This window comes from Panthera tigris, assembly GCF_018350195.1.
Source record: "Panthera tigris isolate Pti1 chromosome D3 unlocalized genomic scaffold, P.tigris_Pti1_mat1.1 chrD3_random_Un_scaffold_84, whole genome shotgun sequence".
NCBI lineage: Eukaryota > Metazoa > Chordata > Mammalia > Carnivora > Felidae > Panthera > Panthera tigris.
Window position 1 is genome coordinate 124,456 of NW_024962169.1, and position 24,393 is coordinate 148,848.

The 24,393-nt window shown below is 43.6% G+C and overlaps 1 gene segment (V, D, J or C); it reads right to left on the reverse strand.

Moving 5' to 3' along the window:
- Positions 1–943: 943 nt before the first annotated feature.
- LOC122236239 lies at positions 944–11,697 on the reverse strand. The segment is given in 3 exon segments: positions 944–1,063; positions 11,185–11,516; positions 11,636–11,697. Coding segments are annotated over 3 exon segments (498 nt in total).
- Between the last annotated feature and the right edge of the window lie 12,696 nt (positions 11,698–24,393).

Genomic DNA, 24,393 nt, shown 5'->3' on the forward strand with positions numbered 1-24,393 from the left:
TCAGAGGTCAGAACATGTGCCAAGGCCCAAGAAACAGGGGAGGGTGGGGGCTGGTGACCCTGGTGAACATGTCTCCTGGAAGGAAGAGAGATGGACCAGCTGAACACATGAATTCAGCATCTCCAAATGGAACAGAAAGACCTGGAAAAATAAGTATCCATTTACTTAAACCTGAAATCTGTGTTTCCCCTTTGGGAAAGCACGTGAATGTACATATTGTCACAAAGGCCAAATAGATTCGTAATGATACTTCCCATGCACTTGCTAATCCTGTGGACCCGACCTTTTATCCTCACATTATTATGTCTTCCAATCCTGAGTGGTCCACAGGATTGTCAGCGGAAACCCAGCTCTTGTCTCTTCTGGGGCCAGTGACATGGTCTTCAGGTGATGAGTGAGGCCTGGGAGGTCAGGGTTGGGGTGTCGCTTCCCAACTGGCCTGAGCCAGTGTGCAACTCCAAGGCTGCATTTCCACGCTGAGCGGAAATAAACAGCCTCCCCCTCAGCCTGAAGACCGGGGATGTTCAGGGAAGCCAGGCTGCTTGCCCTGCATCCAGAAACTCAGTGGAGACCCCAGAGGGCTAGATGTTTGTTCTTCCATTGAAATGAAGTTTGAGGACATGGCTCAGGTGTTGCTGAAGCCAAGCTTCTGCCTCATTGCCAGCAATGTTACTGTGTCCAGTATAAGAGAACTTGGCCATCATTCTAGGACCTTGATCACTGACAGTTGCCGAGTCAGCCCTGCCTGGCCCACAGACACTCTGAAGGGACCCAGAGGAGTTTAAGCAGGTCAGGAGTCCACTGTGAATGAGAGTGAGGGTTTGGAGCAGAGCTGGCACATCTCCCACCCACCTTGGATGAGGTTGGCTCTCAGCTGTGTGGGGAGGGAGGGAGGAGAGGAGGAGAGGGGCCCAGGTCATGATGGACACGCAGACTCTGACCTCTAAATCTCTGTTATGGAGACTGGGTTCCTGAAAGTCTTCTTGTATCCAGAAATTCCCATGTGGGTGGAGTTGCTGCACTCAGATACGCCCTTGCTGTACGTCTGTCCAGCTTCCGTGCCCTGGGATTTCACAGGTGGAATGGGCCAGAGGAAGAAGAGAGGAGCTAACCTAAGGGCACAGGTAGCCTGGGTGGTGATGAGCCCCAGGTCCTATCAGGTGAGTATCCTCTAGCGAGCACACTGATGGCTGGCCCCCTGGTGGCCCTGACTTCTGTCCCTGATTGCTGGCCAAAACCACATGGATTATTCCATTCTATCCCACATACCTTCACACCCTGAAAACATCCTGTCCTCTGTGACAAAACTGGCATCCCAGTTAGAGGCCCGTGGTTGTCTGGACCCTCGTTACTGAGCTGCTCCTGATGGCTGTCAGGTTCTGGGTCCACAGCCCTGGGCTCACCCGTGTGGTTCACACATGTGCCCACAGCACCCCTTTCTAGCCCCGTTACAGGTGACAAAGCATGTGAAAGACAATGTGAGTATCGCGCCTGGGGGAAGGGAAGGCCCTCTTGACTCCTGCCAGCTCCACGGCCCCCTCCTCAATATTGGGGGAGATCCCTCACCTCAGGGCCCATCACTAGGCTGTAACCTTCTCACCCCCACCCACCCTTCCATTTCCTACAGCAGCCTCCCCAGATCCTGACCCTCCCTCATGGGTTTACATGAGTGGAGGACAGGGTGACCAGAGACCTGGCCCCTGAGGAATGATGTGTCCTGCGGCTGGCATAGCAGGCAGACAGAAGCCTGGACCAGCCACATCCCATGGCTTGGGAAGCCTGGGGCACTCCTCCTCCCTCTGACCCCAGATTACTGAGCAGAATCAGACCCCCGGGCCCTCCCCTGGATTCCTCTTCTGTCTACTGCTTGTGGGAATGGGGGAGTCCATCAACAAGGACCACAAGGGAAGGGATTGGAAAGAGGCACCTCTGCCTTGTCAGAAAGACAGAGGTGGCTCCCTGGGACCCACCTCTCAGCACAGCTCTTCCAGCAGGACCCGAGCCTGGACCCCTGACCTGAGGAGGAAGGGTCTGATAGGGACACAGTCAACAGCCTCTGCCTGGTCCCCTCCTCACGCTCCCCTCTGGCTCGTTGATCATCTATGCAGCACTGAGACATCATCACAGCACATCAGATTTGGGGGTTTCTGTCAGCCCCCCCCCCAAAATGTTCCAGGTCCACCTCACTGCCTCACCCTTGTTGACTCTCTAGAAACATCTTATTTGTGTTGCTATTCATACTTCTTTGTCCTCTTTCTCTCCCAGGACATTTTCAGCAACATGAGGACGTAGATTGTCCCTAGTGTACTCACGCCGAGCCTAAGCCCAAGGGTCATGCCTGGCACATACTTGGTGTTCACCACAGGGTGTGCAGGGACGGATCTCTGTACAGTCGTCTATCCTGATCAGGAACACATGAAACCTGCCGGGGTCTGACCCAACGGGGACTCAATTCCCAGGATAGCCTGCCCCCAGGTGTGCAGTAAATCCTGCCCAACGGAAGAAAATCAGACAATGTTTTGCAGACTAGGGCTGGGTTTCCAGGCACAATTTGAGAGAACAAGGACACTATTTCTAGACGAAATTCCCTAGCCTTGTCTAAGACTCCACTTTTAGAAGAAACGAAGAAAGAAGCAGCTGTGTCGGCCAAGGGGTGTGAGCTTCACAGGAAGTCCATTGCTGAGGGGACAGCAGTTTTGGGTCTCCCTTCCCCACAGGCCTGGAGCAGTGTGTGAGCTTTGAGACTGTGGTCCCACACTGAGCAGTAATAATCAGCCTCATCCCCAGGCTAGAGCCTAGAGATGCTCAGGGAGGCCAAGTTCCCTGACCTGGAGCCTGAGAGTCTGGACGGGACCCCCACAGGCCGAGCACTGCTACCATAGATGACAACGTTGGGGACACTGCCTGGGAGCTGCTGGCACCAGGACACACCTCCAGCCCCAACATTGCTGCTGCTTCCGGTGCAGGAGGTGGTAGCAGTCTTATTCACAGGCTAGGACACTGCAGATGGCTGAGTCACCACCGACTGGGCCCAGGACCCTGCAAGTCAGAAGAGAGACACGGGATGAGAGAGAAGGGTCAGTGGACAGGGCCCATACATGGTTCCACAGTCCTCTCGTCTCCAGCCCCGATCCCAGCCTCCAGCCACCTGTGCAATGAGCCAGCAGTGCGAGCAGGAGAGGAGCCCAGGCCATGGTGGAGACCCCTGCTCAGCAGTGTGTCCTTAATGTCCCTCAGTCCGGCTCCCAGAGTCTCTCTTATTGCCTCCAGCAGCCCAAGGGGAGGGAGAGACCCTTCATGCAAACCAGCCCCCTCCCCCTGGCTGGCCAGCCCCAGCCTGAACCCTGAAGCTGACCCTTGTCTGGAAATCTCACCCCAGGAGGTGATGGAGCGAAAGCTGTGGGGCCTGACCTGGGGCTCCCCAAGGGCCTGTGAGCACCCAGAGACTAAGCCACAGTGAGAACCAGATCCAGGTGGATTGATTTCTTAATTTCTCTTTCTGCGGATTCATTATCAGTGTATAGAAATGCAACAGAGTTCTGTACATTGATTTTGTATCTTGTGACTTTACTGAATTTATATCTTGGTTCTGACAGTTTTTTGGTAGAATCTTTAGAATTTTATATATACAGGCAGGCTGTTCGGAGAAGTTGGCTGCGTAGGAGGATGCTGGGCTCACCGTATCCTGCTGATCACTTAGATTCCACCCAAATCTGCTAAATAACCCATAAAACCACCAGAAGACTAGCAGAATGGACTCTCCAGAGTCAAGTGTACACAGTGGTCCATGGAAGAAGGTAGGAAGGGCGGACAGGTGGTGCGCACTACACGGACTGGTGGGAGGGATCCGGGGCAGAGGGGGGGCAGCGCGCCGGGCAAGGCAGAGCCTTCAAGTGTGACTTGCAAAAGTGGAGGGGCCGGATTCCATGAGTTCGGACAGCCAGCGGGACTTGACATCTGGAATGTTAAAAGTCAACAACCCTGCTCGGAGAGCGGGAGGGCAAAAGGACACCGGGTGGGAAAGGTATTGAGCCCCAGAAGACAGAGCTCAGCTCCCCGGGGAACAAGGGCGCTCTCCAGCACCATCTCCCTCTCCCATCCCCGAGCCGAACTCCCAAAGGGAACCAGTTGAGTCACCGAACTTGCTTGCACCGCACAAACACACAACGCTGTGCTTCTGTAGATCCATCCCTTGGACGGGTCTGCCTGCTTCCCTCCTGGTGCTGCAGGGCCCTTCCCACAAGGGACCACCGACAGCAAACGGAGCTGAGCCTGCCCCTCCCTCCCTGGTGCACCTTGCGGATCCACCCTGGCTAATACGCCAGATCCCATACAAGCAGCACTGCAAGCCTGGCAGTGTGCAAGTAGCCCAGACAGGGGCCACACCACTCCACAGCGAGTCCTGCCCCAGGCAGAGGGGAAGATAAGGTACACACCAGTCTGACTGTGATGCCAGCGGTTGACTAGGAACAGACATCAGGTGTGACTGCGGCCCCGCCCACCAACACAAGTTACTCCAGACTGTACAGGGGAAGTGCCCTACAGTTCTGTGCCACCCCACAGACTATCCAAAATGACAAAATGGAAGAATTCTCCTCAAAAGAAACTCCAGGAAGGAGCGGCAGCTAACGAATTGATCAAAAACAATTTAAGCAATATCACGGAACATGAATTTAAAATAATAGTCATAAAATTAATCGCAGGGCTTGAGAAAAGCAAAGAGGACAGCAGAGAATCTATTGCTACAGATACCTTGGGACTAAGAAACAGTCATGAGGAGCTAAAAAATGCTATAAATGAGGTGCAAAATAAAATGCAGGCGACCACAGCCCGGATTGAAGAGACAGAGGAGAGAATAGGTGAGCTAGAAGATAAAATTATGGAAAAAGAGGAAGCTGAGAAAAAGAGAGATAAAAAAAATCCAGGAGTATGAGGGGAGAATTAGAGAACTAAGTGATGCAATGAAACACAACAATATCCGTATAATAGGAATTCCAGAAGAGGAAGAGAGAGAGAAAGGGGCTGAAGGGGTACTTGAACAAAACATAGCTGAGAACTTCCCTGATCTGGGGAAGGAAAAAGGCATTGAAATCCAAGAGGCACAGAGAACTCCCTTCAGACGTAACTTGAATCGATCTTCTGCACGACGTATCATAGTGAAACTGGCAAAATACAAGGATAAAGACAAAATTCTGAAAGCAGCTAGGGATAAACATGCTCTAACATATAAAGGGAGACCAATAACACTTGTGACAGATCTATCTACTGAACCTTGGCAGGCCAGAAAGGAATGGCAGGAAATCTTCAATGTGATGAATAGAAAAAATATACAGCTGAGAATCCTTTATCCAGCAAGTCTGTCATTCAGACTAGAAGGAGAGATAAAGGTCTTCCCAAACAAACAAAAGCTGAAGGAATTCATCACCACTAAACCAGCCCTACAAGAGATCCTAAAATTGAAATTGAAGAAGACACAAAGAAATGGAAAAACATTTATTTCGTGCTCATGGATTGGAAAAATAAATACTGTTAAAATGTCAATACTACCCAAAGCAATCTACAGATTCAATACAATCCTAATCAAAAACTGCACCAGCATTCTTTTCAAAGCTAGAATAATCCTAAAATTCGTATGGAGCTACAAAAGATCCTGAATAGCCAAAGTAATATTGAAGAAGAAAACCAAAGCAGGAGGCATCACAATCCCAGACTTTAGCCTCTACTACAAAGCTACACTCATCAAGACAGTATGGTATTGGTGCAAAAACAGACACATAGATCAATGGAATAGAATAGAGAACCCAGAATTGGACCCACAAATTTATGGCCAACTAATCTTTGACATAGCAGGAAAGAGTATTCAATGGAAAAAAGACAGTCTTTTTAGCAATGGTGTTGGGAGAACTGGACAGCAACATGCAGAAGAATGAAACTAGACCACTTTCTTACACCATACACCAAAATAAACTCAAAATGGATGAAAGACCTAAATGTGACACAGGAAACCATCAAAACCCTAGAGGAGAAAGCAGGCAACAACCTCTTTTACCTCAGCCGCAGCAATTTCTTGCTTAACGCATCTCCAAAGGAAACGGAATTAAAAGCAAAAATGAACTATTGGGACCTCATCAAGATAAAAAGCTTCTGCACTGCAAAAGAAACAATCAGTAAAACTCGAAGGCAACCAATGGAATGGGAAAAGGTATTTGCAAATGACATATCAGATAAAGGGCTAGTATCCAAAACCTATAAAGAACTTATCAAACTCCACACCCCAAAAACAAATAATCTATTGAAAAAAATGGGCAGAAGACACGATTAGACACTTTTCCAAAGAAGACATCCAGATAGCCAACAGACATGAAATGATGCTCAACATCAGTCATCATCAGGGTTATACAAATCAAAGCCACACTGAGATACCACCTCGCACCAGTGAGAGTGGCTAAAATTAACAAATCAGGAAACTATAGATGCTGGCGAGGATGTGGAGAAACGGGAACCCTCTTGAACTGTTGGTGGGAATACAAACTGTTGCAGCTGATCTCGAAAACAAAAAATTAAAAATAGAACTACCCTATGACCCAGCAATAGAACTGCTAGGAATTTACCCAAGGGATATAGAAGTTCTAAGTCATAGGAGCACATGTACCCCAATGTTTATAGCTGTGATTTCAGCAATAGCCAAATTAGGGAAAGAGCCTAAATGTTCACCAAATGATGAATGGATAAAGAAGATGTGGTTTATATATACAATGGAATACTACTTGGCAATGAGAAAGAATGAAATCATGCCATTTGCAGTAACATGGATGGAACTGGAAGGTATTATGCTGAGTGAAATAAGTCAGTCAGAGAAGGACAGATATCATGTTTTCACTCATATGTGGATCTTGAGAAACTTAACAGAAGTCCATGGGAGAAGGGAAGGGGAAAAAATAGTTACAGTGAGGGAGGGTTTGCCTCTGTATTTAAGAGAACAAATTGAGAGTGGATGGGGGTGGGGGAGAGGGGAAAATGGGTGAAGGGTATTGAAGAGGGCACTTGTTGGAATGAGCCCTGGGTGGTGTATGTAAGCCAATTTGACAATAAATTATAGTAATAAAAAAACCCAAAACAAAAACCCAAAATCCTACAGGACAAAACAGGCAGCAACCTCTTTGACCTTGGCCACAGCAACTTCCTACTAGACATGTCTCTGGAGGCAATAAAAGCAAACATGAACTATTGGGACTTCAAGATAAAAAGCTTTTGCATGGTGAAGGAAACAATCGACAAAACTAAAAGGCAACCGACAGAATGGGAGAAGATATTTGCAAATGACATATCAGATAAAGGGTTAATATCCAAAATCTATAAAGAACTTATCAAACTCAACATCTCCCAAAAATAATCCAATGAAGAAATGGGCAGAAGGCATAAATAGACAGTTTTCCAAAGAAGACATCCAGGTGGTTGACAGACACATGAAAAGATGCTCATCCCTCATCATCAGAGAAATGCAAATCAAAACCACAATGAGATACCACCTCACAACTGTCAGAATGGCTAAATACAACAGGTGTTGGTGAGCATGTGTAGAAGAGGAACACTTTTGCACCGTTGGTGGGATTGCAGACTGGTGCAGCCACTCTGGAAAACAGTAGGGAGAATCCTCAAAAAATTACAAATAGAGTTACCCTATGGCCCAGCAATTGCACTACTAAGTATTTATCCAAAAGATACAAAAACTGCTGATTTGAAGGGGCATATGCACCTTGGTGTTTATAGAAGAACTATCAACAATCAACAAAGTATGAAAAAAGCCCAGATGTCCATCGACTGATGAATGATTAAAGAAGATGTGGTATCTATATATACAATGGAATACTACTCAGCAATCACAAAGAATGAAATCTTGTCATTTACAACAATGTGAATGGAACCAGTGTGTATTATGCTAAGTGAGATAGAGAAAGACTGATTTCACTCATATGTGGAATTTAAGTAACAGAACATATGAACACTGGGAAGGGAAGCAAAAATAAGATAAAAACAGAGAGGGAAGAAAACCGTAAAAGACTCTTAAATACATCATAAAAACTAAAAGTTGCTGGAGGAGAGGTATGTGGGGGGATGGGCTAAATGGCTGATGGGCGTTAGGAAGGGCACTTGTTGGGATGAGCACTGAGTGTTATATGTAAGTGATGAATCACTGGGTTCTACCCCTGAAGCCAACACACACTGTATGTTAACTAATTGAGTTTAAGTAAATAAAAAAATTTAAAAAGGTTGTTTGAATTTTCCTTACAGGGAGACTAATGTTGCTGTATTATGAGAGTGTCAGTGTCCTGTTACATCCCATAACCCCCTGCACAGGTCCTGAGATTTGATGTCTGCATTTGTCATGAGACTAAAATGCTTTCAACCAAAACGTGTCCACTGTTCATGCTTCTCAGGCTGGGTTTTCACTTACCCTTTACAGTTACCCTGGGAATTCATTATTTATTCTGTCTCTCTGACATACATATGATTCATTTTCCTTTTTATTAGTCCAGATGTATAATTGTTTTCGGTATGAGGACCGGTATAAACCATTACACTGTACAAGGGCCCTCTGTCGTCTTAGAATTTCTCCATTTCTACATGAAAGGGCCTCCAGGATAAGGTATCCAACCCATATTTAGCCTTAATCATGTTTATTTGGTAAATGCCCTAGGGATTGACCTTAAAAAGAAAACAGCATTTTATATATTTCTTTTCTGTAATCTCAAGGCCTTCTATGAAATTGAAGAATGGGTTCATAGGCTCTGTTCTCTAAAATATTCATACACAATTGACCATCACTCCAACCAAAGAGTCAGAGGAAAACCAAAGAGAGAAAAGAATTCTGACACATGCAATTAAACCTTAGTGGTCTCACCTTAGCCAATTAGATCTGCAGCAATCTCATTTCAAATAAGGTTACATCCTGAAATATAAGATTTGGGGGAACTTTTTATCATATGAATTGGTAGAGACACAGTTTAACCCATAACAATTTATTCAGATTTTCTTAGTTTTTACCTAATGTTCTTCTTCTGTTCTAAGATCCAGTTCAAGGATTCTTTGTGATGTTTAGTCATGATGTTTCCTTAAGCTTCTCTTACTGTGAAACTTTCTTAGACTCTCCTTCTTTTTTGTACCTTTGTCCATACTTACTGAGTGGGGATTATGCCTGACATCCTTCAGGGCCAAGTATTTACACTTGTTCCTTGAAATATCTGCATGGGAATATGTCTCTTCTCCTTCCATTTATTCATTTATACAACCGGTTAACAATATGGGTCATGGACAGATATTTTAGACTTTGAGTTTTAACCCCATACTATTACATTTATTTGGTTGCTCAAATCTTTCCAGTTTTGCCCAATGGGAGCCCTTTAATTTGGCTCATGAGGTCCTTGACACACCCTGTCATTGTGTGTGTGTGTGTGTGTGTGGGTGTGGGTGGGTGGGTGGGTGCGCACACACACACACACACACACACACTTGCATGTATGTGGTGGGTGTGCATTGATGTGCTTGTGTTTGTTTTGAAGGATTCTTCACTTTCTGACACTACAGTGTACTCTATGCTCATCCTGTGTAATTCCTGACTAGGAATTAAGCACTTCTCCAAAGAAGCCTACATCTCTTCCCTGGAGAACAGTATTAGAAAGCAGTATGTGGGAAAATGCATCTTATGGCTATGAGACATCATTGCTTCCAGTCTTGTTCAGATGACAAAGACATATATATGAGTACACTAACCCAACAATGTGCACATATTGGTGACTATTTCCATATTACACATGATTCCAAACTGCCGTCTCCAGCTCTAATCCATGACCACACACTTCACTTAAGTCTCTTCCCTTGGTTATAGCTGTGACTTTCCATTCTTAAAGTGAGCAATCTGGCCCCACCGCCACCACCATTTACTTGCTTGTTCCGTTCCAGTACATAGTGCAGCCAATTCAAAATAATCTACCTGTTCCCCCATGGGATACCACCTTATCTACTAGAGTTCAGAACTTGCATGCAGTTTCTTACATCTTTACATGTAGAGGCTCCACCCATTTTCAAAGTCACACAGCTCAGCAGCTTTCTCCCAACCCCTGCACTGAGGTGGGTTCACGCATTTGTCTTGGAAGTCAATAGAATTGTCAAATTCTGCATTCCATCATGGGCCCCAACTCTCCTAAATTAGTTTTTTGCATGTGCACTCTAAGGTTCTGTCATGTGGCTGTACAGTTTTCAATGAGTTCTGGCAATGCCATAGTGTCATTTCAGTGTCATTATACTATCATATAGAATGATTGTATTGCTGGGAAACATTTTCCTCTCTTCATATGATCAACTCTTTTTCTACTTTCAGTCCCCCAGAAACCACAAATGTTTATACTCTCGAGAGTTTTGCCCTTTCCAGTATGTGCTATAACTCTAATCGTCCTGTGAGTCATATCCCATTTTATAAATGTACCACCTATTTGGTGGCATCTTAGTTGGTTCCAGGTTTGAGTGATTAGAGATAAACCTGGAAAAAACATCCATGTGCAGATTTCTGGTTGCTTTCAATTTTTAGTGTTTAGGAATGAAACTGCTATAGACGTTCACATGCAGTTTTTTTCCTATGGACAAAATTTTTGGGGTTTATTTTTATAATTTTGTAATTTTAAGTTGGCATCTATTTCTCAGATCAGGAACTAAGACAAAAACTAACCAGCACCATTTATAACCAATTGGGTAAAATATCATATGCAAACAAGACTGACTTTTTCTTCAAGAAGAGCATGGGTGTAACTGAGGTCCCATGATAAGTTCAGAGGCAAAATAAAATGTTTCATTTATTTAAAAAAAAAAAGAAAAAAATAATACGATCCAGCCTAGAAGCAAAATACCCCAGAAAACAAAAAACAAAACAAAAACATCTGTTTCATGAAGAGTCTTTGTCTAAGAATGGTCTGCTCAGAGTGAATTTGAGAACAGAAGGGAGAATGGTCTGCTCAGAGTGAATTTGAGAACAGAAGGGACAGGAAGAGCCTCAGTCACACGAGGTGTCGCTGGATGGACCTGGGCCCAGAGTATCAGCAAAGGAATAAGGAGCATCACAGGCCTAGCTGAGCAGGCGACTGCTGGTCTGTTCCCTCCCTTTACAGATGAGAAAGCAGGTTTTTGTCTCACTTCCCCACAGGCCTGGACCACTGTGCGAGCACTGTCACTGCTGTCCCACGATGAGCAGTAATAATCGGCCTCGTCCTCAGCCTGGAGCCCAGTGATGGTCAGGGTGCCTGTGTTGCCAGAACTGGAGCCGGAGAATCGATCTGGGACCCCGGAGGGTCGATTGTTATTATTATAGATGATGGCTTTGGGGGCCATTCCTGGGAATTGTTGATGCCAGTTCACACCATAACCACCAATATTAGAGCTGCTTCCAGCGCAGGAGATGGTGACCCTCTGGCCCAGAGAACCAGACACTGAGGGCGGCTGAGTCAACCTAGACTGGGCCCAGGACACTGTAAAGGGGGAGAGACACAGAGAAGGTGATGCTGGTATAGAGACAGGAGGAAGAAGCAGGGCCCATTTTGTCCTCCCAGGAAAGTGTGTCCCTTTCCCCTGTCCCCACATCAGTCACCTGTGCAGTGAGCGAGGAGGATGAGGAGGAGAGGAGACCAGGCCATGGTGGAGGTTATTGCGGATCCTTCCTTCCTTCTGCAGGCCCACAGCTGAGCAGACCTCCCCTAATGTCTCCCTTCCCCTCTTCATCCTCGGAGAGAGGGAGGGCCCATCCATGCAAATGAGAACCTGAGCTCTAGATCTCTCACTGGGCATGGTCAGGTCCCTGGGCCATCAGTGAGGTCACAGCTGTGAGCCCTGAGCAGAAAGCACAGGCAGTGCCAGGTGCCAGGTCCCAGCTCTGATCACCCCTGACTCCTCTGAAACTGGCCTTGAGCTCCCCCTAATGTCCAGACACAGACACACCATTGTGTGACATGGTGACCAGAGCTCATCAGAGACAGCTCTTGCCTCCTCACTGCTCTGTCCACTGTTTCCTGCATTAGGACCAAGTCAAGTGTCCCCTTATATGTCTTCCCATCACCTGAAGGCAGACTCTATGCTCTACTCAGATTGTTCAGGGTGAGTCTGTCCATGTCTCTCTTGGCTATTCATGGGTCTGGCCTGATGAGGTGTCTCTACACAAACTCTTCTTAGATCAGGTTCAAGTCCAAAGCACTGACAGGTCCCCATGGACACATGGCCCCTTTTGTGCAGGTCACTGCATCTTTCCTCTTATGTGATTCCTCCCTGGTTTCCAGGATTTCCTTCCTCTGAGGTTCCTGCAGCACTGAGGAGATGGGGAGAGATTCTCTCCAGGTTGTGCATAGAAATCCTAGTGCCCATGCATAGAGGGGTTACTCACTGAAAATCTTTGTAATCCATTATGATTTCCACCTGCTTAAAACAACAGTTCTGCATACATTGTGGGCAGTGATTCCCTCCTAGGATCTGTTCTCCCAGCGCACAGACAGTCTGCAGGAGCCCTGCCATGTGAGGCTGTGTGTGGCACTGACCTCAGAGCACAAAGAACAAGCCTGTAGGAAGTTCTAGGAGAAAATGAATAACAATTGCGGATGCTCTGACAAGGATCCGGTGACAGAGATTATGTATTAGTCACCACTTAGCCAAACCTGCATATAAATGGGTGTGTCCTTTTACATAAAATTCATCTCATTAAGATTGATTTAATTTTGATGCTGATGTCATTGAGAAGATGCAGGTAAAATCATTAGTGTATTTTTCCCAGGTCTGTGCTTACTCCAGAGAGAATATGGATGGAGATTGTGGTTAAAATCAAGGATGGAAAAACAATGGAATAGGAATGCCTTCTGTTTTCAGGTGAATAGGAGTCTATAAAATTTTACTAAAGTAGTTTGATTTTTTATTCATTTCTTCTTATTTTTTTTTTAGTCATGAGTTTTATTATCATGGGTCTGATTTAGCAGGATGGAAAGCCCAACATGGTATCCAGTGAAACCCTATAAGGGGCCTGTTCCTTTGAATCTCAGAGCCATCTCGGTGATGGAATTATTAAACACTGAGAGAGGTTCCAGGACAAAACTATTTGGGGTCAGAATTGTCTCTGGGGTGTGCAAAGTTGTATCCCTGTGCCTTGTGTCCAGCATATTCAAGACAGAGCAAGTACTCATTCATCCACCCATGACTAAAAGAATGAATTTCTGTTACCCAAGGCCACCTGGACCCAGAAGTTCCAGGTCATTCAAAGAACCCACATGTGAGTGGTGGAGAGGTGGAGATAAGGGGGACTGTGTCCCTGAGGTCACAAACCTTGTGGCTCTGGGTTGGAACAGTAGAGTTTGCTGTAAAAGTCCACCCTGTCTGGAGGTGTCGCTGAGGGAGTGTCAGTCCAGCCCTGACAGCAGGGGGAGATTGTGTGTCACTTCCCTATGGCCTTGGCCTCATGACAGCAGCATTTAGGCTGCTGCTCTCGGAATCAATGTACCACACAGCCCCTCAGGTGCAGATTGGAGTCCAGAGATGGTTGTGGACTGAGCTTCCCATGGGGACAGAGACCTGCTATAGGTTTCCTGATATCGGCCTTGTCCCGGGAGAGCTGGTGTTTAGAGCACATCCTGGCTACCTGGTGACAGGACCCCAGTTACACTCACTATTCCTGGGGTTTTCTGCTAATGGGGATTCTGCCTCCCAGTTACTGAGATCCTGAGGATGGCTGGGTGAGCATAGGTTGTCCCTGACTTCTGGAGGGACAAAGAGGCCTAGAAACTGAAGAATCAAAAATAGTAGACACTCAGAGAGAGGGAAGATCCTTGTGTGTCTATGAGTGTGTGTGTGTGTGTGTGTGTGTGTGTGTGTGTTTCTGTGTGACCAAAAATGAGGCCAACTGGCCCTCAGTTCTTCTTGTGGCTTCCTCACACTGTGAAAGATGGTTCTCCATAAAAATCTATCCACAGGTGTCTCCTGGGATTGAGTAGGAGACAGAGATGGGCTAAAGCCTGTGATATAAGGGACAAGAGGAGAATGTTTCCATGGGGGATCTACTGTCCAGATAGTTCTTAAGAAAGAGATTCTGGGGCATAAGAAAAATGATTATGTATTCTGACGTTTGCAGGAAGTCTCTGGAAGAGAATCACACCCCCTGAAAGGCTAAGGGAGCCCTGCTGTCATCTAGTTTTTAATAGTTCAACTATTATCACAACCAATTTTTTTCTTGACACCTTGGTGTCAAGGTGACCAGGCAGGAGGCAGGGGGGGAGAGATAGCACCCCCTCCTGTCCAGGGTGAAGGTGAGTGGGAGGGTTTTTGGAATAGGAAAGAAACTGCATTTTCTCTTTCCCTTTCCCTGCTGATTTCTTCACTTCCTTATACCCCTTGTCCCTCCTCACTTACATCAAGTCATGGGTCACCATTATCCCCATACTCCATCCCTCATCACCCACCAAGGATTAGTCTCCTCACCTCACTAGCCCCCTCCCCACGCCCATGGAATCCACCAGGATACTTCTTCTCCCCCTAAATCTGCCAGCTGACTGTGGCTGCAGGTGCACACGCCACGCTGACGGCTCCCACTATGGATTTATGAAACTCCCTCCAGGGTGTCCCTAGTTCAGACACTCCATGACCTTTCATTTCTCACATTCCTTTCTGTAATCCATTGTTATGTCTTTCCCTGTCTGCAATAGTCAGATTTTCCTCAATTTCTTTGTAGTTAGAAAATATCTTCCATTCAGACTCCACACTGGAAAACAGAAAGTAGAAAGTAAGTTATATGGCATCACCTACTAACTGTTGATGTACTCAGCTGGTTTTCTCATTCAAGACCAAAAAAAACGTTCAATTTGTTTTTCCAATTTGCTTTCATATTTTTCAGGGAGTTTGCAATTATTTTTTAAAACAGATTGCACATGTCTCAAGATGTTTACTTGGCACGTTTACCTTTTTGGTAATACCATTAGAATCACTTTCATTATCTTTAATTTATGAAGAAGTATAATTCTTCTTTAAAATGATTAAAATAAGTAATACAAGTTTTATTTTATACATTTCTAATGGTTTTACTGAATTATTTTATCAGTAAAATATTTTTAAAGTACCCTGAATTCACTATGTAATATATTTCTTCTCTCAAATAAAAACCCTGGGGTCCCTGGTTTGCTCAGTCAGTTAAGCATCTGACCCTTGATTTCAGCTCAGGTCATGATCTCACAGTTCCTGGATCTGGTTCGGAGCTGACAGTGTGGAACCTGCTTGGGATTCTCTCTCTCCCTCAATCTCTGCCCCTCCCCCCTCAGAATAAATAAATAAAATTAAAAAAAAAACTCGACTCCTTCTCATTACACTTTACTTCTCATTTTAGTTAGATTCGTTTTGTATTAGTAAGAAATTGAAGAGAAATATTAAGTAGTATTGGCCATAGCAATATTCTTTGATAATTTTTACCCTTTATGTCAATGTTAGATATAAGATAAAAAATGAAATAAAAACATTTATTTTTTATCTGCATCCAATTTTCCAAGAAGTATTCTTTTTGTTAGTGTTTGTTTATATTAAAAATATGGAAAATTTCGGTGTTAAGGTAATATCCAGCTAATGGTAATATTCCTGTTAACAGTATGTGCCACAGCCGCCAACACTGATGTCATTGGTTCAGTGTGCAGGTGAGTCTGGTGATGATTCCAGGGATTCCGAGAGGGAGGGTGGCTGGGGCAGAGAATCTGCAAACACCGGCATATCAGAATGCAGAGAAGGGACAATTTGCAGCTGTTTGGAACCCGAGCCAAAGGCATTTGTCTCAGGCTAGGGGGCTTCCCTGAGGCCCTGAGGGCTGTCTCTACTTATGCAGTGACAGTGGAGCACGAGGAGGACAGGGGTCCAGACCATGGTGACACAGCCTCTTCTTAGGCCACAGAGCTGGGGCTGGGCTGCCTCTGGCTTCTTTTATCCCCTCCCCATGGAACTCACACAGGTGGGGCTTCTCATGCACATGTGACCCATCCCTGCCTCTCCTTGTATGCACACGCAGGGTCTGGAGCCTTTGGACAGGGAGCCTATCTGATGTTCCAGTTTTCCCCATGACTGGGCCTGGAGGAAGCAATTGTTGAGACCACACACAGGTCCATGTACAGGGGACTCAGCCAGGCTCAGAGAGGGCATGCCTGTCCAGTCCCCTTAGGAAGCCAGGGCCAGGCCCTGAGGCCTCCTGTCAGCTGGGACCCCTGTCCTACAGAAACCCCCAGACATGGTCTCACATCGCCCCCGCTGGTCTCCACGAGAACCCCTCCTTCGTTCCCTTTGTGCTCAAATCTCTTTTTCTCCTGCTTCCCTGATGCTTGTGTTCCCATCAAATGAGAGTGGCCTTCCAGGAAAGGACAGAGATGCCATGCTGGTGTGCTGTCCTTGATAATGCATCCTCTGTGGATGGGAGTCAAGGGGAAGGACACAGGCAGTCCTGACCCGGGAAAGCCTGTGAACTGCTGTGGAGCTGAGGACAAGACACAGGGAACAGAGAACAGAGGGGATCTGTCCCCGGGAGGGGCTCAGAGGAGGTGGGCTGACTCTGGGGGCAGAGTGTGGACAGGAGCTCACTTAGGGGACACACACCTTCACTGAGGAGGACACACATTGTGGGAATGTGAGGCCTTTCTGGAGCAGGACAGACAGGACTCAGCAAACCCTGATGCGGCTGCTGCAGGTGTGGGGATAGAATAGGACCTGGGCAGGGCAGGGACCACTACGGCGCCATCCTGTGACCTCCACTCCCTGTGCTGGGAGACTTTTAATACCAGCTATGCCTGTCATCAGTGCTGCTTATTAGAGATATAGCTCTGAGGGAAGTTCCAGGACAGAACTGGAGACAGGATACCTGGAAGGGGACACTGGGCAGAGGGGCAGCTGGAGGAAGATGGCAGCAGAGGAAACAGGGAAGGGAGAAATGGCACAAGTCCCCGGATAGGGCATAGGGAGATGACTGACTGGACCCTGGACTATGGGAGAGGGAGGGATGGTCCAGAGTGTCAGGTGGATGGATCGTGATACTACAGAGATAGGGGTGCCCCGAATGTCACAGGTGAGGTCAGGTGGGAGAGCAGGTGGAGGGCAGGTGATGGGTCTGCTGTCCCTGTGTCACATTGAAACCATGATGTGAAGTGTGAAGAGGTGTAGAAATGTCACAGACAATCAAGGCTGCAGGAATGCCTTTCCTCCCCTATAGGAAGAATGCAGTTGTTACAGCAACTGCCTACCTGAGAGCTTTGTCTTCATCATTCATTCATCCATTCAATCACTCACTCATTCATTCTTTAAGCAAATATATATGGAATGTCCACATGTGTCAGACTGGAAGTATAATGGGGGCAAGGACAGGGTCTAGGTCACGGCAGCAGGAGGAACTGATGATTGAGCATGATGGCGATGGTTCCATGGCTACTCCAGGGTCTGAGGACTTCACTGTGTCCCCCAGAGGTGCTGAGGGCTAAGATGTGTGAGTCTCCCACGGAGTCTTGCCTCCCAGGCATGCAGCTTGGGGCAGAGGTAGTTGTCTCTGTGCCTGCAAGGACCTGCAGGTTTACAAGGCTCTCATTCCCTGAGACACCTCAGCTTTGACCTATTTGGGGTCCAGGTGCAAGAGGAGGCAAAGGGAGGAGGTCACAGTTCCAGTCCTGAGGACACCACCGTGCACTGAGCTCTGAAAACTTCAGACTCTGTGCTCCACTATTGATAGAATCCTGGTGGCACTGAAAACCTCTCCTTTCTCCCCATCAATGGTTTTGGGGAACAGACTGTTTTGTTCAGCCCCTGCAAGTGTTTTTTCCCTTTTTCTTTGTCTCCAGCTACTTTTGCGGGGGGACTGCTTTTCTTGCACGATCCTGATGCACTGCACTCCCCCCACCTCCTTCTCTTTCTCTTTCTGTCTTCCCTCAGCGAAAATGGCTCCGTACCCTCTGCAGATTTTCTCTCCCCCAGATGACCGCTCTGCATCGCATACCTGTACAGTTCTGTGGCTCAAGTTGCACAGATTGTTGCCTTAACCCTCAGATCAATTTCCTAAGTGTTCAAAATAGCTTGGTGCTGATGTAGCTGCATTTCAGGGATATGGCAAGCTCAGGGTCTCCATGCTGCTCTGCCATCCTAACTCCTCCTCCCCCAAATCAGGTTTTTATTTAGTCTTTTGAAGATGCATTTTTAAATGCTTACTTATTTTTGAGAGAGAGAGAGAAGAGAAGGGGAGGGGCAGAGAGAGACAGAGACACAGAATCTGAAGCAGGCTCCAGGCTCTGAGTGGTCAGGACAGAGGCTGATGAGGGGCTCGAACTCACGAGCTCTGAGATCATGACCTGAGCCGAAGTCAGACAACCGATTGAGCCACCCAGGCGCTCCGACAATCAGGATTTTGATAAGAAAATAGAACAATCCACTTACTAACCTTTACATGAAAGTGGATAATACACAAATATGCAAAGGAGAAATGACACAGGATAAAAATCAAAAATGAAAAAAAATAATACTCTTAACCTCTCTTAATAATAAATAAAATCATACTTTACTAGGAAATAAAAATGGTTTCATTTAAAAAATAAACAAATTTCCAAAAATAAAAGCAGACCAATTTCCTTAGAAAAAGAATAGATAATTTATTAGGAACTTTTCCACAAAAAGGCATAAGATGTGATTAACTTCACAAAAAACCACTAGCAATCTTCAGAGATCATAATTTCATTTGCTTGCTTCGTATATATATATATATATGAAGCATATATATATATATATGCATATAAGCATAACATATATGAAGCATATATGTATATATGAAGCATATATATATATATATATATATATAAATCATCAAAAAACAATGGAAAACTTAAATTCTTATGGAAAGAAATATACAGTGATACAAACACTTGGCACATAAAATACAGAAAAAGGAAAATTGTGGAATATTATGAAATATTGACATAAACATTCTAAATAAAATATCAATAGTGGGATACCCTTGTCAGACTAAAATAGTCATAGTATGACCACATGTGAGTTTTGCAAATATGGAGTGGGATTACATATGGGTGATTCCTCTAAGGTAAGACAACAAATGAGTAAATCAACAGATGAAAATCACGTGATCTCTCTGGACTGTGAAAAGTCATTTGCATAATTGAAAGCAAAGTTTTTAAAAATTATTTTATTTATTTTTTAAAATTTTCATCCAAGTTAGTTGGCATATAATGCAATAATGATTTCAGGAGTAGAATCCAGTGATTCATCTCCTACACATAACACCCATAGCTCAACCCAAGTGTCCTCCTTAATGCCCCCTTGCCCATTTAGCCCATCCCCCCAATAACAACCACTCCAGCAACCCTCAGTTTATTCTCTGTATTATAAGAGTCCCTTATGTTTTGTCCCCCTCCCTGTTTTTATATTATTTTTACTTCCTTTCCCTTCTGTTCATCTATTTTGTATCTTAAATTCCGCACATGAGTGAAGTCATATGATATTTGTCTTTCTCTGACTAACTAATTTTGCTCAGCATAATACCCTCTAGTTCCATCCACATTATTGCAAATGGCAAGATTTCATTCTTTTTGATTGCTGAGTAATACTTCATTGTATATATGTACCACATCTTAATCCATTCATCTGTTGATAGACATTTGGGCTCTTTCCTTACTTTGGCTATTGTCAATAGTGCTTCTATAAACATTGGGGTGCATGTGGCCCTTCAAAACAGCACCCCTGTACCCTTTGGATAAATACATAGTATTGCAATTGCTGGGTCGTAGCGTAGTTCTATTTCTAATTTTTTGAGGAACCTCCATACTGTTTTCCAGAGTGGCTACACCTGTTTGCATTCCCACCAGCAATGCAAAAGTGTTCCTCTTTCTCCCCATCCTCACCAACATCTGTCTTTGCCTGAGTTTTTATTTTAGCCATTATGACAGGTGTGAGGTGGTAGCTCATTGTGATTTTGACTTGTATTTCCCTGATGATGAGTCATGTTGAACATTTTTTTCATGTGTCGGTTGGCCATCTGGATGTCTTCTTTGGAAAAGTGTCTATTCATGTCATTTCTTCACTGGATTATTTGCTTTTTGGGTGTTGAGTTTGACAAGTTCTTTATAGATTTTTGATACTAACACTTTATCTTTTATGTCATTTGCAAATATCTTTTCCCATTCGTAGGTTGCCTTTTAGTTTTGTTGATTGATTCCTTCGCTGTGCAGAAGCTTTTCATCTTGATGAAGTCCCAATAGTTCATTTTTGCTTTTGTTTCCCTTGCCTCTGGAGACATATTGAGTAAGATGTTGCTGCAGTGGAGGTCAAAGAGGTTTTTGTCTGCTACTTCCTCTAGGATTTTGAAGGCCTCCTGTCTTATGTTTAGGTCTTTCATCCATTTTGAGTTTATTTTTGTGTATGATGTGAGAAAGTCGTCCAGGTTCATTCTTCTGCATGCCATTGTCCAGTTTTCCCAACACGATTTGCTGAAGAGACTGTCTATTCCATTGGATATTTTTTCCTACTTTGTCAAAGATTAATTGGCCATACGTTTGTGGGTCCATTTGTGGGTTGTCTATTCTGTTCCATTGATCTGAATGTCTGTTTTTGTGCCAGTACCATACTGTCTTGATGATTACAGCTCTGTAACACATCTTGAGGTCTGAAATTATGATGCCTCCAGCTTTGATTTTCTTTTTCAGGATTGTTTTGGCTCTTCAGGGTCTTTTCTAGTTCCTCACAATTTTTAGGATTTGTTCGTTCTAGCTCTGTGAAGAATGCTGGTGTTATTTTGATAGAGATTTCATTGAATATGTAGATTGCTTTGGGTAGTATTGACATTTTAGCAATATTTGTTCTTCCAATACATGAGCATGGGATATTTTTCAATTTTTTTGCGTCTTCTTCAATTTCTTTCATAAGCTTTCTATAGTTTTCAGTGTGTAGATTTTCACCTCTTTGGTTAGGTTTATTCCTAGGTATTTTATGGGTTTTGGTGCAGGTGTAAATGGGTTTTATACTTTGACTTCTCTTTCTGTTGTTCATTATTGGTGTATAGAAATGCAACCGATTTTTGCGCATTGATTTTATATCCAGCAACTTTGCTGAATTCATGGATCCGTTCTAGCAGTTTTTTGGGGGAATATTTTGGATTTTCCATATAGAGTGTCATGTCATCTGTGAAGAGTGAAAGGTTGACTTCCTCCCTGCATATTTGGATGCCTTTTGTGTCTTTGTGTTGTCTGATTGCTGAGGCTAGGACTTCCAATACTATGTTAAACAACAGTGGTGAGAGTGGACACCTCTGTTGTGTTCCTGACCTTAGGGGGGAAGCTCTCACTTTTTCCCCATTGAGGATGATATTAGCGGTGGGTCTTTCATATTTGGCTTTTATGATATTGAGGTATTATCCTTCTATCCTTACTTTCTTGAGGGTTTTTATCAAGAAAGGATGCTGCATTTTGTCAAATGCTTTCTCTGCATCTATTGAGAGGATCATGTGGTTCTTGTCCTTTCTTTTATTAATGTGATGTATAACATTGATTGATTTGCATATATTGAATCAGTCCTGCATGTTAGGTATAAATACCACTTGATTGTGATGAATAATTCTTTTAAAGCATTGTTGGATTGGTTGGTTAGTATCTTGTTGAGAATTTTTGCATCCATTTTCATCAGGGAAATTGGACTATAGTTCTCCTTTTTAGTGGAGTCTTTGTCTGGTTTTGGAATCAAGGTAATTCTGGCCTCATGGAATGAATTTTGAAGTTTTTCTTCCATTTCTATTTTTTAGTACAGCTTCAAAAGAACAGGAGTTACCTCTTCTTTAACTGTTTGGTAGAATTTTCCTGGAAAGCCATCCAGCCCTGGAGTCTTGTTTTTTGGGAGGTTCTTTATTACTAATTCAATTTCTTTACTGGTTATGGGTCTGTTCAAATAATCTATTTCTTCCTGTTTCAGTTTTGGTAGTTTATATGTTTCTAGGAATTTGTCCATTTCTTCCAGATTGCCCAGTTGTTGACATACAATTGCTCATAATATTCTTCTTCTTCTTCTTCTTCTTTTTTTTTTTTTTTGTATTTCTACAGTGTTTGTGGTGAATTCTCCTTCATTTCTGATTTTATTTATTTGGGTCCTTTCCTTTTTCTTTTTGATCAAACTGGCTAGGGGTTTATCAATTCTGTTAATAATTTTAAAGAACCAGCTCCTGTTTTTATTGATCTGTTCTACTATTTTTTTGATTTCCATAGCATTGATTTCTGCTCTAATCTTTATTATTTCATGTCTTCTGCTGGTTTGGGGTTTTATTTACTGTTCTTTTTCCAGCTCCTTAAGGTGTAAGGTTAGGTTGTGTATCTGAGACCTTTCTTCCTTCTTTAGGAAGGCCTGGATTGCTATATACTTCCCTCTTATGACTGCCTTTGCTGCATGCTAGAGGTTTTGGGCTGTCAGATTATCATTTTCATTGGCTTCCATGTACTTTTTAATTTCCTATTTAACTTCTTGGTTAACCCATTCATTCTTTAGTAGGGTGTTCTATAATTTCCAGGTATTCATTGTCTTTCCAAATTTTTTCGTGTGTTTGATTTCGAGTTTCATAGCATTGTGGTCTGAAAATAAGCATGGTATGATCTCTGTCTTTTTGAACTTGCTGGTGGCTGATTTGTGACCCAGTATGTGATCTATTCTGGAGAATATTCCATGTGCACTCGAGAAGAATGTGTATTCTGCTGCTTTAGGATGAAATGTTCTGAATATATCTGTTAAGTCCATCTGGTCCAGTGTATAACTCAAAGTCATTGTTTTCTTGTTGATTTTCTGTTTAGATGATCTGTTCATTGCTGTTTAGTGGGGTATTGAAGTCCCCTACTCTTATGGTATTATTATCAATGAGGTTCTGTATGTTTGTGATTAATTGATTTGTATATTTGGGTATCTACACATTGGGGATATAAATGTTTACAATTCTTAGATCTTGTGGATAGACCCCTTATTTTTAATATAATGCCCTTCTTCATCTCTTTTTACAGTCCTTATTTTACAATCTAGATTGTCTGATATAAGTATGGTTACTCTGGCTTTCTTTTGGTGACTATTAGCATGATAGATGGTTCTCCATCCCCTTACTTTCAACCTGAAGGTGTCTTTAGTTCTAAAATGGGTCTCTTGTAAACAGCATATAGATGGGTCTTCTCTTCTTATCCATTCTGTTATCCTATGTCTTTTGATCGGAATGTTTAGAACTTTGACATTTAGAGTGAGTACTGAAAGATATGAATTTAGTGCCATTGGGTTGCCCGTAGAATTGGAGTTTCTGGTGGTGTTCTCTGGTCCTTTCTACTCTTTGTTGCTTTTGGCCTTTTTTGTTTTGTTTTGTCTTTTCTTCTCTCAGAGACTCCCTCTTAAAGTTTCTTGCAGGCTGGTTTAGTGGTCACAAACTCCTTTAGTTTTTGTTTGTCTGGGAACTTCTTTATTTCTTGCATATTTTTCCAATTCAGCACATTGAATATGTCCTGCGACTCTTTTCTGGCCTGCTAAGTTTCTGTGGATAGGTCTGCTGTGAACCTGATATGTCTTACCTTATAGGTTAAGGACTTTTTTTCCCTTGCTGTTTTCATAATTCTTTCCTTGTCTATTTGGTGAATTTGACTATGTTATGCCTATTGATAGTTGGTTTTTGTTGAATCTAATGGGAGTTCTCTGTGCTTCTTAGATTTTGATGTTTGTGTCTTTCCCCAGGTTAGGAACATTTTCCATTATGATTTGCTTGCATGAACTTTCTACTTGTTTTTCTCTCTTTTTATCTTCTGGGACTCCTATGATTTGGATGTTATTCCTTTTTAGTGAGTCACTGAGTTCTCTAATTCTTATATTGTGCTCTTTTGCCTTAGTTTCTCTCCTTTTTTCTGCTTCCTTATTCTCCATAATTGTATCTTCTATATCACTAATTTGCTTTTCTGCTTCATCCATCCTTGCAGCCATGACATCAGTTCGAGATTGCAGCTTAGTTATAGCGTTTTTAATTTCGTCCTGACTAGATTTTATTTCTTTTATCTCCACAGAAAGGGATTCTATTCTTTTTTTTCAACTCCAGTTAATATTCTTATTATCATGATTCTAAATTCTAGTTAAGACATCTTACTGATATCTGTGTTGATCAGGTCTCTGGCTGTCATTTCTTCCTATTCTTTCTTTTAGCATGAATTCCTTTGTTTTGTCATTTTGGAGGAAGAAAAAGAATTAATAAAATAAAAAATAAAAATTAAAAAGATTAAAAAGAAACAAAAAAATCAAATAAAAGAAGCTAGATCCTAGGTATGCTTTGTTCTTGTTGTTGAAAGAAGCTTGATTGAACAGAGAAAA